Source organism: Dendronephthya gigantea, unplaced genomic scaffold, assembly GCF_004324835.1.
Source record: "Dendronephthya gigantea isolate DGI-Jeju-01 unplaced genomic scaffold, DenGig_1.0 001000F, whole genome shotgun sequence".
In the NCBI taxonomy this organism is placed as follows: domain Eukaryota; kingdom Metazoa; phylum Cnidaria; class Anthozoa; order Malacalcyonacea; family Nephtheidae; genus Dendronephthya; species Dendronephthya gigantea.
Genome location: NW_021164010.1, coordinates 1 through 13,997, shown reverse-complemented (window position 1 = coordinate 13,997; position 13,997 = coordinate 1). Strand labels below are relative to the sequence as shown.

At 38.4% G+C, this 13,997-nt stretch overlaps 3 protein-coding genes across 3 annotated transcripts; 1 reads left to right on the top strand and 2 right to left on the bottom strand.

Annotated features, from left to right (window-relative positions):
- Nucleotides 1-6,049: 6,049 nt before the first annotated feature.
- On the bottom strand, nt 6,050-9,091 carry LOC114544860 (uncharacterized protein K02A2.6-like). The gene has a single exon (XM_028563354.1). The coding sequence runs from the start codon at nt 9,089-9,091 to the stop codon at nt 6,050-6,052; it is 3,042 nt and encodes a 1,013-aa protein (XP_028419155.1).
- A 1,761-nt stretch (nt 9,092-10,852) lies between these two features.
- On the top strand, nt 10,853-11,637 carry LOC114544859 (the record flags this gene model as incomplete). Its single annotated transcript, XM_028563353.1, has 2 exons — nt 10,853-11,109; nt 11,280-11,637. Coding segments are annotated over 2 exons (615 nt in total), but the record flags the coding sequence as incomplete, so codon positions are not given.
- Nucleotides 11,638-11,870: 233 nt separating this feature from the next.
- Nucleotides 11,871-13,136, bottom strand: LOC114544858 (alpha-protein kinase 1-like). The gene has a single exon (XM_028563352.1). The coding sequence runs from the start codon at nt 13,134-13,136 to the stop codon at nt 11,871-11,873; it is 1,266 nt and encodes a 421-aa protein (XP_028419153.1).
- Nucleotides 13,137-13,997: the final 861 nt, after the last annotated feature.

Sequence of the window (13,997 nt, the reverse complement as noted above, 5' to 3'; positions counted from 1 at the left end):
GGCCCAATTTTTCTCCTACCCTATGCTTTTCTACCATTAGTGGTGGACCAATTTTATTAGTAATGACCGAAATTTATTACTGGCAGTTTTGATTTTTCCATTGCATGATTTAAGATGAAAACAACAACTCATTGAGCATATAAACATATTCCACATTTATGTCTTTGACTTTGTTCTTATAAAACCAGGGCCGTACCTCCTGGGGGGGTGTGGGGGGTGTATCACCCCCCCAAAATAAATCCTAAGGGGCCCTGCTTTTGGGGAAGAACTTGCCTTATTTCAGTTATTTGATTTAACAACAAAGCTAAAAATAATTATATTTATGAAGAAAATAACCAACATTTTTCGATTTTCAACTGGTTTTTTTCCCCTAATGTCTTCTTAAACTAGCGTTTTCTTCTCGTTTTCTCCCCCTTTGAAGCACGACTTACATGAAGTTTTTTGCGCTTATTTTGATCACATCAACTGTGGGCTCAAATGTCTGTCATTTTCATCATATTGAAAGATTCTAAGCAGGATTAAAGACAAATTAAGCCGGGTATTTATTCATTTATTCAAAACTTAAGTTTTAGTAAGCTTAAGTTTGTCAAGTCCCGCTGTAGAAATTCAATGGACAATAAAAGACTTGATTCTCTTATGCTTTTGGCATGCGAAAAAGATTTGGCTGAGAAGGTTGATCTCCAAAACCTTGGCAAGGCGTGGTCTGGAATTAAACACAGGCGCATTAAATTGATATGACTGTACATTCCTTCGTTTGGGCAAAATTAAACTTGCAATGGTTAGATTCTAATTATTTGTAACTGCAAAAGATTTACTGAAACATTAAATAGCTTGCGACTTTTAAGGGGGCCCAAAAGTCGATAAAGTGTTGAGGGGCCCAAAATTTTGTGACACCCCCCAATAAAATATCGGTCGGCACGGCCCTGTATAAAACATTTACAGGTGGTCAAGGTCGCCGGTGTGAGTTGATATAAGCTTTGTACAAAGCATTATGTGCAGAATTCTGTTGAATTAATAATGGATAATTTTGATCGACTTAATCCCCTACACTTTTTTGCGAAAGAATAGCAATAATTCGATTTATTTTAATGAAGGGGGGGGCAAAATCTTATCGGGGGGTAGAGCAGGTTTCCGGCCCCCTTAGTTACGCCTGTGATAAAGACATAAAGAAAAGCGTATATTTTTCTCTGATCCAACAGGGCGAAATACCACGGAAATTTTCATAAAAATTTTTGTAAAACTTCAAATTGTGTCGCTGAAAAAACTATTATAAACATATTAGTTGTTATAAGCTATAGATAAGCTAGTTTTCGATCATGTTGGATCATAATTCTTATTAGAGATTCAAAAAAGGAAAATAATTGAAAAAGTCGTTAACATGCACCAAGAATACACTGAATATAGCAATTATACATCTCAATGGAAATTCTCTTGTGACTACACACAAGGAAGTTGATAAAACTCTGTTTTAAAGCCGTATTATAAATTATTACAAGAAATATACTCGTTGCCGCTTTGCCAGTTGAACCGTGATTTCAAGTTAAGCCAATGCCAATAGAGTTGTTTAAGGTCAATATGCTGATATCGGTGCACTAGAATTACAAAAATAGGCTATTTCTATCGTATTTTGGACACCTGCTAAAAGGTATCGAAAGCGAGAGCTTAATTAATGAGCACAAGGAGGCCTAATTGGAAAATATAAATAATACATATCGGGGTGTTAATGTATTGCCTTTTTGATTAATTATACCAAAAACCATGACCAGCCGACAATTTAAGATAGTAAAGTAAAAAGCAAATTCCGAACAAACAAGACATCTTGAGAATCAAAATATAATTCAAACAAGACACAGATTGAGACTGTAAATTTTCGACTTTATTACAAAGTCGAAAATTTACAGTCTCAATCTGTGTCTTGTTTGAATTATATTTTGATTCTCAAGATGTCTTGTTTGTTCGGAATTTGCTTTTTACTTTACTTTGATTAATTATATACAGGCTATTTTAGCGGTTCATAATTATATCACATTAATACGACTTCAAGGGCAAGCATGCATGAAATGCATTCAAAACTTTTTTTAACTCAATCGCCATTCCATTGGGCTCTACACACTAGCTCTCCTAGCTCTATATCCCGAGCGCAAACACAGTTTGATTGCTTTAATTCTGCCTGAAGATTTTGATTACGCCCATGCAATGTCGCGCGAAATTCATGACTTGCAAAATTCATGACCAATATTTGTTCTGCAAATGCGCGCATCATGCGCTGTATAGTTACTCACGCTGATATATATATATATTTCGCATCCTCAAGAGGTAAATGTTAGCATCAGAATCTTTGAAAGTGAAAAATCGAGTTACTAGATATTTGGAAAGATCTGCGAAAAAAAGGAAAAGTGCAGAAAAAGAAAATTTAGTTGGAATGAGCGTTTTTGCATGCACCTGAGTTCATTAACCGTGCATCGCACGGAAAGCATGATATTATATCAAATCTGGAGGACAAAGATGCTTTACCAAACTTCTCATGTAAGTGTTTCTGCACAGCAAATTGCCGCTTTTCATAGCCGCATCTTTAGCGAATTGGCCGATAGAAATATAATCATTGTCGTCAATCCATGATTGTTGCTCATACCTTGTATGCAATTCCAGTTTCGTTGTATTAGAGAATATAAATATAAAGGAGTTCCATCTTTCAGAGCGGTTATAATTAATTAATAACACTTTTGTGAATTATTCAAGTTCTCGTGCATGCATATACTCTTTATCGGGGGGTTAAATGATATTTTTTTGGTGTTAAATATATATAATAAAACTCTACTCTTCTAGCCTTGTTGGTTGATATGGTGCACATGCATACAAATTAAAGAATGAAATTAGCGTTTGGGCGGATACGTTCGGTTGGTCCAATCATAACTTTTGAAAAGTGAAAAACATAACTTTCATTTGTAGGAGATATCATGCACTCAGACCATTTTGCGGAAAAAAGTATCGAAAAAAAAGGTATAACATCAATTAATTACTAGTGCATCGCACAGAAAGCATGATATTATATCAAATCCTAAAAAAAATGTGCTTTTTCTCCAACTTAATTGTCACGCATGCATGTGTATCTGCCCAGCTATTTGCCGCTCTTCCATATCTACTCTCCTGTGTTGGTAGGTATGGTGCACATACAAAATAATAAAATTAGTGCTTGGGCGGATGCGTTCGGTTTGTCGCATACTATTAACTTTCGAAAAGGGAAAAACAAAAACCCTCATTGGTATAATCATTTATGTTATATCACTTAGACCATTTTGCGGAAAAAAGTACGAAAGAAAAGACTTGCACCGTGCGACTGCATACACCAATTCGTGATAATGATGCATCGCACAGAAAGCATGCTATTATATCAAATCCTGGAAAAAAATATGCTTTTTCTTGAACTTGCCACGCATGCATGCGTATCTGCGCAGCAATTTGCCGCTCGTCCTTGCCATATCTTTAGCGAATTGGTCGATATAGAGTTGGGGGCCTTGTTCAACTTCATTCTTCAGAGTTATAATAACACCTCCGTGGAATTACTGAAACCATCCTATATGCTCTTTATAGAGTTGAATATTTTTGTGGCTTTAATTCTCATTCATGCAATGGTTATAAATTAAAAAGTTATTAGAGTTGATTTTTTGACGAATCGCCGGATTGACCAGGGAGTATCCTGAAAAAGTGTCCAACGTCAATTGTAAAGAAAGCGTTCGTCAATATTTCGACTGTAGCTACGTTACCTTTAAGTACTCGTTTAAGTACTAGTATATCGTTGCTTTAATTATAATATTTAATTTTTATGCACGTTAATTACGGATTTACTTGTGTTACATAGACCTGACTAGAAAAAGCTCTCTTCCCATGCAGTAAAACGTATAAAGGCAAATTGTCAATTTTAGAGCATATATATTAGCTATCAGTAAACCTTTTTCGTTCTTGTTTTAAAGGGGACTGCGGCATGTATTTTAAGAAACTTAATGTTTAAAATAAAAAAATTAACAGAAAGGTTAAATTTAAAATTGAACTAGAAATACATGCATGCAGCAACCCCTCGTCTTGGTTAAACGAAATTAGTTAAGCGTAGGGATGGTAAAATGAGAAAATTTATGTGGTTTGGGGGTTTTGGAGGGTACATGGTATGGGAGAAATAGAAATTGAGAAAAATATGGAAATATTTTCTGCATGCACATGGAAACACTGTAGTCTTCAAAGTTTACCCTCACATTTTTGTGAAAAAAGTTGCAAAAATACGACAATAATCTTACCTTTTTCTGCAAGTTAAGTTATTCATCTATAGTCAGTGGTAAATTATTTAATTATTAAATACGATGAAATATAACATCAGACGTCATGGTGCATCGCACGGAAAGCATGATATTATATCAAGCCCTGGTGACAAAATATGCTTTTTCTCGAACTTGCCGCGCATGCATGTGCATCTGCGCAGCAATTTGCCGCTCTTCCTTGCCATATCTTTAGCGAATTGGTTGATATAGAATTGGGGGACTGGTTCAACTTCATTCTTCAGAGTTATAATAACACATTCGTGGAATTACTCCTACATACACTCTTTATCGGGGAGTTGAATGTTTTTTGTTTTTTTAATTCTCATTCATGCAAGGGTTATATAAAAATGAGTTGATTTTTTGACGAATCGCAGGCTTGACCAGGGAGTATCTGTATGAACAGGTACCCAACGTCAATTGTAAAGAAAGCGTTCGTCAGTATTTCGAATGCGTTACCTCTAGTATATTGTTGCTTTTATGTACCTTAATTATGGATCTGTTTGTGTTATATATGGGCTTGATTAGAAAAAGCTCTCTGCCCATGCGGTATACATATTAGCTATGAGTAAATGGAAACTTTTTCGTTCTAGTTTCAAAGGGGACAACTATGGTGGCCCATTAACGCCATAGTACTTTTTCTGAATTGATACAAATAAATATATTTGTTTGAACTAATTTTAAACTATTTTTAAAAAATTATTTTTTTTTAATTTTTTTTTTTTTAATTTTTTTAATAATTCTCTTTTCTTTTTTTTTCTATTACTTTGTAATTTTTATTTTCTTTTATTACATGTTTTTATTTTCATTTTACCTTAATTACATTTAATTTAAAAAAAAATGGCCATGGCCCATTCACGCCATAGCAATACGCCTATATTTAAAAAAATATCATCTCTATGGCCCATTGACGCCATAGCAACTTCGTGGCCCAGGGACGCCATAGACCATGAAGCCTTTCGGGCATGCATCATTATCCATCATGGCGTCTTGGGTAAGGAATACTGATTGGGAAGGCGATATGGACTTAAAAGATGACCTTAAAGCGTATGTAGCGCAGAATTTACGTCAAAAAGAAATTGTAGATTTTTGTAAAGTGAAGTATCCTATGTATGCGTGGAGTTTAAGGACTCTCTCACGTCGCTTGCGTTATTTTAATGTAAAATACATTGATTACGATACAAATATTGACGATGTCACACGTGCTGTGGAGAAAGAGTTAAATGGGCCTGGAAAATATCTAGGCTATCGTGCTTTGCATAAGAAAATTCCTGAAGTACACGAATTAAATGTTCCAAGACGTTGTGTACGACGTTGTGTACGACGTGATGGCTGATGTCAACCCTCAAGGTTTACAGGACAGAGGTGGTGTGGGCCAACCAAAACGCAGACGAATAAAGGGAGCTGTTACAATAGTCGAGATCTTGTTTATTATAAACGTTTATCTTTCAATACTCGCATGCTTTAAATAATACTAACTACAAACTAGTACTTCTTTTTTATACACCATCTTGGATGCGCCCGCAAGTCACATCAATGTACTTAGTATAAGTTTCATATTGTAACATCCCCCCTTTTATGAAGGGACTGCTCCTATTACCGAAATAACTTACTTAAAACAGATAAATTAAAAAAAGCAAAAATTACATAGATACATACAATAATTAAATTGTTTAGTATGTACAAATATGTATATATAATTTTTATATATATACGGTTCCAGCTGTGTTCGTTCTTTCTTCCTAACGGACATAGTCTTTTAAGTACTCTGGAGCTCTTCGGGTGCGCTGTGGTCTTGTTATTCGTACTGGACAAGCTGCTTGTCGTTGGCTGTCTTGCTCTGCTGCTACCGGTCGAGGGGACTTTGCGGGTGATAAACTTTCCGTAGGTTTTTCTTTCAACGGGGTGGTGGATTGCGTTACTTCTTCCTCTGTGGACTCCTCATTTGCTTGACTCCACTCATCCTCCGAACTCACCTCTTCTTTTATCGGCATCTCCGCTGATTTCTTCAAATGACTTCGGTTTCTGCGATAACTATTTCCTTCCGGCGTTTTGACCGTATATGATCTTTCGTCTAATCTGGCAGTTACGACAGCTTTATCCCATTTCTTTTTACCCATTCTAAATGGTTTCATCCTTACCACGTCACCATGACTCAACTCCGGAAGATCCTTTGCATTGCGGTTGTAATACTTGATCTGCTGCTCCTGCCGTTTCTTCATGTCCCTAAACTCTTTTTCCTGGCACATCACCTTAGGTTGCAGGAGCTTTGATGTTGTAGGAAGAAGTGTCCGAGTTCTCCGGTTTAGCAAACGTTGTGCGGGACTACTCTCCATACCCTGAGTAGGTGTATTGCGATAATCCAAAATCGCCAGGTATGGGTCAGCTCCCCCCTCAACAGCTTTACGAATGAGCCGTTTTGCCATCTTCACCGCTGACTCCGCTTTACCATTCGCCTTGCTATTACCAGGGCTGCTCGTGAGATGCTCGAAATTCCATGTGTCGGCAAACGTTACAAATTCTTCCGCCGAAAACTGTGGGCCATTATCGCTAATGACTCTCTCTGGACAGCCGTACCTCGCAAAATGATTCTTCAACTTGAGAATTATCATACTCGTTTTGGTACTGGTCAGCCTATCAATTTCGCAAAAGTTACTAAAATAGTCGACAGTTATCATATAATCCTTCTTATCGAACGTGAACAAATCCACGCCAACTTGCTCCCAGGGACGTGATTGTATTTCATTGGGCATCAAGGTTTCCTTCTGCTGTGCTGTTTCATAGGTTCTACAGACTTCACAAGAAGCCACTAACTCTTTAATTTCCGCCGACATCCCTGGCCAGTACACACTCGCTCTACGAAGACACGACTCGGTCCCCAGGTGCGACGCATGTATTTTCTTCTTCATATCCCGACGCAGTCTACTCGGTATGATCACTCTCTGCCCTTTGAATAACAGCCCATCTTGCACCGTTAGCTCATCCCGCATACTGAAATAAGGTAGGATCTGTGCTGCTAGGTACTTCTTCTCTTGTGGCCATCCTTCCATTATGGTTTTCTTAAGTAGCTGTAGCGATTCGTCTTCATCGGTCGCTGCTTGAATGTCCCTCATTTTCTCACTTGAAATTGGCAAAAAACTAGCCATGTTGACACACTCGAATTCAACACCAGACGGATGTTCCGTTGTAGGCAGGAAAGCACGCGATAGCATATCAGCTATGTACATGCTTGTTCCTTGCTGATACCTTACTTCGAAATCATACTTCTGCAGCCTCATCATCATCCCCTGCAGACGCCGCGGAGCACTTGCCAGGGGTTTTCGGAGGATAGCCTCCAATGGCTTGTGATCACTTTGAATCTTTACATGTCTTCCGAAGACGTACTGGTTTAATCTCTCAAGTGAAAACACAATCGCCAACATTTCTTTTTCGATTTGCGCATATCGTTGCTCTGTCTCCGTCAGGGCACGACTAATATACACAACTGGTCTTCCTTGTTGCAACAGTGTCGCTCCTAAACCCTTCTGGCTTGCGTCACATTGGATTACCACCTCATCCTTCGGATCGTAATACTTTAACACCGGGGCCTCCGTGACCAATTTCTTTACTTCCTGGAACGCCTTCTCTTGCTCCTCCTCCCATCTCCATTCTACACCTTTTCGGGTCAGACGGCAGATTGGCTCCATAACATCAGCCAACCTTGGCAAAAACTTAGCCAAGTAATTTACGAAACCATTCAGTCGCTGCACCGATTCAATATCGGTTGGACGAGGTAATTCTTTCACTGCTTCAAGCTTCCCTGGGTCTACCTTAAGGCCTCCGCTGGTAAACAGATGTCCCATATACGTCACCTCTTTTTGGCGCAGCTTCATCTTATCTGGGTTGAGGGCAACACCATTTTTCTTACATCTTTCTAGCAGATGACGTAGCTTTCGATCATGATCTACATTCGCATCTTCTTCGGTCGCCCCAACTCCATAAATGAGAATATCGTCGGTGATGTCCAGAATTCCGTCTAGACCATCCAAAACTTGATGAACTCTCTTCTGAAAAATTTCCGATGAAACTGACAGTCCGAATGGTAGTCTTCGCCACCTGTATCTCCCGTAGGGTGTTGCAAATGTCGTAAGAAAACTCGAATCTTCCTCCAAAACGCAATGCCAATAGCCGGCGCGGAGATCCACTGTAGAGAATACCTTGGCTTTGGCCAACTCCGGAAGGAGATCATCCAACACTGGCAAATGGTATTGCTCACGCTTAAGCGCGGCATTTAATGGCTTCGGATCAATGCACACCCTCAATTGACCTGACTTCTTTGTAGCGACTACCACACTGCTCACCCACGGTGTTGGCTTATCCACTTTAGCGATGACTCCCAACTCTTCGAGTCTGTCCAATTCACCTTTAAATTGCTCTTTCAATGCTATCGGCACACGCCGAGTTGGTACAACGACTGGTCTAGCGTCTTTCTCTACTTCTAATTTCACTGTACCAGGTAGGTTTCCAAGCTGACTGTGAAACACCTCTGGGTATTGATTAACTATCTCCTCTACCGTCAATAGCTGATTCACCTTTGGTTTATCTCGTTTAGGTGCTGTCACTGCTACAAAATTATCCCTATGAATTGTGATCAGCTTCATTTGTTGCGCTGCCCTCGCACCAATCAGTGGCGTGAGACTTTCCCGCACTACGACGAACTCAAGGGAGAACTTTTTTCCTGACTTTGGGTTTCTTATAGCAACTCTTATGGTTCCTGTTGGTTTAACTTCGGTTTTATTCCACATGATAAGTGTTTTGGTAGTTGGAGAGAGCTCCTGCTCCCCAGAACACTCTCCGGTAAAATGTTTATTGATGCACCACAATCCACTTGAAATTGAACAGGTTTTGTACCCAGAAACATTTCTGCATATATCTCTCTTGGGTAGGCTTCATCTGATGGCCCAACTGCGCAAACGCTCCCATTATTGACTGCTATACTTCCCAGGTATTCGATATCGGAACTGTCCGCATCATTTTCATACTCACGTTTTTCTTCTTGTCTTGTAAGGTGCACTTTTGCATTATCTCTGCTCTCGACTTTTCGGCAAACCCTGGCGAAATGATTCTTTCCCCCACACTTTAGGCATTCCTTTCCCCAGGCTGGGCATCTTTCTTTTCGTTGTGGGTGTCTCCCTGCACAAAACTTGCATGTTATTGGTGACATCACATCTCGCTGGTCTCTTTGATACCCGGTCTGCGTCTTTCTCATTGTCACTCTGTGTATGTCCTCTGGCGCTGCCTTGTCTGAGATTATCTTCATTTGTGTTGTCGTGACTTCAGTGCTTCGACATAGGTCAATGCATTTCTTCAAACTAAGTTTTCGTTCTTGAAGGAGTTTTTTCCTGGTTTGTGTATTATTTATTCCAAACACAATTCTGTCTCGGATGAGTGAGTCCTTTAGACATTCACAAAAATTGCATGTTTGTGCTAATGTACGTAGCGTCGCGACATATGCATCAACACTTTCATCATCTTCCTGGTTTCTACTATTGAATACATACCGCTCATACGTTTCATTAATCTCTCCAATTGTAAACTCGTCAAATTTGCTTATAATAGGATTGAGCTTATCGCGTTCTTCTTCCGTGAATGACATACCATTGTAAATTTTGAGAGCTTCGGTCCCAATACAATGTAAGAATAAAGCAACACGGTACTGTTCTGTCTGTTTGTCCAGATTCGTAATGATCGCATAATTCATCCACGCTTGCTTAAACGTCTTCCAGTTTTCCGCTATGTTACCCTTCGTTTGAAGCTTTTCAGGCGGCGAAATTCCTTGTATCGGTGCCGGTGTTGGCGGTGTTGTAGTCATGATTTACCCGCTATAATTTACTCTTTTCTTATATCTATGCTTATCCTTTTCCTCGTGGTCGTGGATTTCGATCTTATCTCGCTGCCACCATGTTACAATAGTCGAGATCTTGTTTATTATAAACGTTTATCTTTCAATACTCGCATGCTTTAAATAATACTAACTACAAACTAGTACTTCTTTTTTATACACCATCTTGGATGCGCCCGCAAGTCACATCAATGTACTTAGTATAAGTTTCATATTGTAACAGGAGCATTCACATCGGCTGTAAGTGTACAAATGTTTCATATTTTTTTACACTAACAGTTTGAAAGTCAAAGGCATATTAATATGTGTGGCAATTTTCACATCTAGGGAGCTGATTTTACAATGTCACTTGATGGGCATGATAAGCTTTGCGGTTTTCAGAAGTCTACGTTCCCACTCTGCATCTATGGTGCACAAGATACTTTTAGCAGCAGAATAAACTTTCTGAGAGTATGGAATTCCAATAATAATCCAAGCGTTGTTGGAAGATTCTACTTCGACTATTTATTTGAAAGAAGAGGTTTTTATAATATTTGCCTATATCTAAATAAGTATTTCATGTGAGATTTTTGCTACTTTTTGTGATTCATTGGATAGCATTCTCCTTTCTTTATAAGGGATATTTTCAAAAAAATTATTCTCTTACAAAACATTTTCTGTTTTTTTTATAGTGTTACCCTCAAGAATACGTGTGGATAGAGGGACAGAAACTGGTATAATGTGTACTATTCACAGTTATTTACGCGGGCAACATGGCGATGTTGAAAAGGGAGATGACTGTGTTCTGTATGGACCTTCCACAGAAAATAAGATTGAGAGATGGTGGAGAGAGCTGTCACACAGAATGGAAGGATATTTTAAAGATCAATTAAAATCTTTACTCGAAGAGGGGCATTATGATCCAAGCAATGAAACCGACAGGTGGGTATACTTTCCAGACAATAGTGCATTTGCTTTATTAGTTAATGCAGCTATTCATGAAAGTGTTTTTGCACGAAATTTTCAGTTCCGAATTTTGTTGCTGGGAAGGCTTTATCAAGACCTGCTTTGGACAACCAACCAACTAAAATCCTATCAATTATAATTTATAGAAACATGCTAGCGTTTGTTTATATTCCTGTTGTACAAAAGGAACTTGATGTGTTCAGGGTATCAGTTTGGAATAATCATAGAATAAGGAAACAAAAGGACAAGGTGCTACCCACTGGTGTGCCAGAGCATATATACACATGTCCAGAGCAACATGGTGGGGAAAAGTGTGGTATCCCAGTAAATGAGGAGCAACTACGGGAAGTGGCTGAGTTTTCACATGTACTTGATGCTAATGATGACTTTTTAGATGAAGATTTTCGACAAGAATGCGAACGGCACATCCCAAATACAGAAGATATTGAGCTAGCCCAAACCTCCAATGCATATTTATATTTAAAAGATCATATTTGGACATAAGCAATTTGATATAATGAACTTATTATACAAGGATTCAGGAAAGGAATATATATATGTATATATCATAAAATGTCAATGCATTTTTTCATTTGTTTTCAATCAATGTTCTTCCATATAACAAAACACAACAAAATATGTTACAAAATATACTACCTAAGCATGAATTAAGTAACATCTAAAGGTATATCAATGCATGTAATGTCAGTTCATTGCAATTTGCAAAAATGCACGATTCATTGTTGCTTTGATAGTTTCAGCATCTCGCAGTATCTGTTGCATTTATGACATTGGAAGAATGTTTTAATTGCTGCATCTGACAAATTACCAGAGCAGAAACGAATTGCCTTGTCTTCAGGATCCTCCAGCTCAGCCGTTGCAATCTCTGGGTCACATAGGGAGAAATTGACCCCTTGAATGTCAGTGACAATAAGCTGTTGGTTAGACTTCTGGAATGTATAGTGAACAAATGTCTCAGCTTTAAGACTTAGTTCATTTGCATCTGCATATTCCACACACAACTCACCAGTATTGTTTACAAACTTTTCAAAAACACCCGCGAGGTGAGTTTCTAATGTTACAGGTTCACCATTCAGAGACGAATAGTAGACTTTACCATAAACAAATGTTTCTCCAAATTCTGAAGCTTGGACCTCAGAAGCCATACTCTGAGCGAAATTACGAGCTAGGGCGTTGAGTTGAACTGACTTTCGTGTATGGAGTTCAACGGACCCAAATAATGCCTCAATGGCTTTTTTTTCTTCCTCTAAATACTTTTTAATTACATACTTTCCTTTGGGCAAACCTGCAATGGATTTTGCCAAATATGCTGCACGGAATGCTCCATTCGCAAACGGTTTCTTTTCCATTGAAAGTGATACCTCAAAAGGTTCCAGCCACTCCATTCTCAAGATGCAAAACTCTTCAAGCCGAAGAGTTACCACATCGATATCTGGGACAATGACTTTTCCCAACTTCAGCATCTGACTTAGTGACATTGAACGCGCGACAGATGGCGATGGTCGGACACTGACAGATTTCGAGTGTGGATACTGAGAATGGCTTTTTTGAGGGCTTCCGGTTGCAGGTTCGCTGTGGAAACTTGGCTTTTTGTTTGCGATGTTTCTTCCCGATTTTTCCTTCGTGGGGTGTTCGAGAACTTCCACGAAGCGCACGTGCAAAACTTTCCAGTTCTGGATTTGTCCCGACTCGGTATAGGAAGGACCACGTTCACCGGCAAGGACATCACATTCTAATTCCGTGTTGAAGTGGGCCTTACACACAGCTTTGATGTTTTCCAGCGTAAGTTCTTTGTCACAAGGAACTAAAATCAAAGGCCCGATGCGCGAATACTTTTGACATTTGCCTTCCACGTTCGCCGACAAACGCTGAACAGTCAGCCCACCTTTTGGGCCAGTTGCTGCTTTTTCTTCGCCTTTACGCATTCTCTTCTTTGCTACCTTCTCTTTGTAGTTATCCCAAGCAGGTTTTCTCTTCGACATAACTACTTTAAATACTTTAAAAGGTACGGTGAACTTTATATGCAAATTTTGACAAAATCTTAATCTGTTCGATCTGAGCACTAAGCATGCAGTGTTTCCACTTCGTCAAACGAATTTTTTACCCATCTCGAAAGGCTTCATGGTCTATGGCGTCCCTGGGCCACGAAGTTGCTATGGCGTCAATGGGCCATAGAGATGATTTTTTTTTAAATATAGGCGTATTGCTATGGCGTGAATGGGCCATGGCCATTTTTTTTTAAATTAAATGTAATTAAGGTAAAATGAAAATAAAAACATGTAATAAAAGAAAATAAAAATTACAAAGTAATAGAAAAAAAAAGAAAAGAGAATTATTAAAAAAATTTAAAAATATAAGAAAAAAAAAATAGATAATTTTTTAAAAATAGTTTAAAATTAGTTCAAACAAATATATTTATTTGTAACAATTCAGAAAAAGTACTATGGCGTTAATGGGCCACCATAGATAAGCCTACTTACTCAGCACTCGTTGGAGTGTTTGAGAATTTGCATTATATTGAAGTTTGCGATGCATATTATAATATTCGCGACTATTTATAGCATATTATGTTTGTTATGATTAGCATGGTTTTGTAAAGTTCTTGTACGCCTAATCAATGCATCTTACGCGAAGCAATGGAAATATCTCTCTTTATTTTATTTCAGGATATTGTTTAATTTGTGTTAAATCAACTATTGCTATCATAAGGGTATAATATATGCGAGTACGAAGTTGTGTGTTTTGAAATACGACCCTCGCCAGCTTTGTTAATAAGCGGAATCTAATACGTCTTTCCTGGGCATTGTGAACCCTAAAATGGGCCGAAATAATCAAAATTTTCT

Bases quoted from the DNA above. Each gene is read 5' to 3' on its own strand.
- LOC114544860 (XM_028563354.1), bottom strand. From the start codon at position 9,091: ATGTGGAATAAAACCGAAGTTAAACCAACAGGAACCATAAGAGTTGCT.
- LOC114544858 (XM_028563352.1), bottom strand. From the start codon at position 13,136: ATGTCGAAGAGAAAACCTGCTTGGGATAACTACAAAGAGAAGGTAGCA.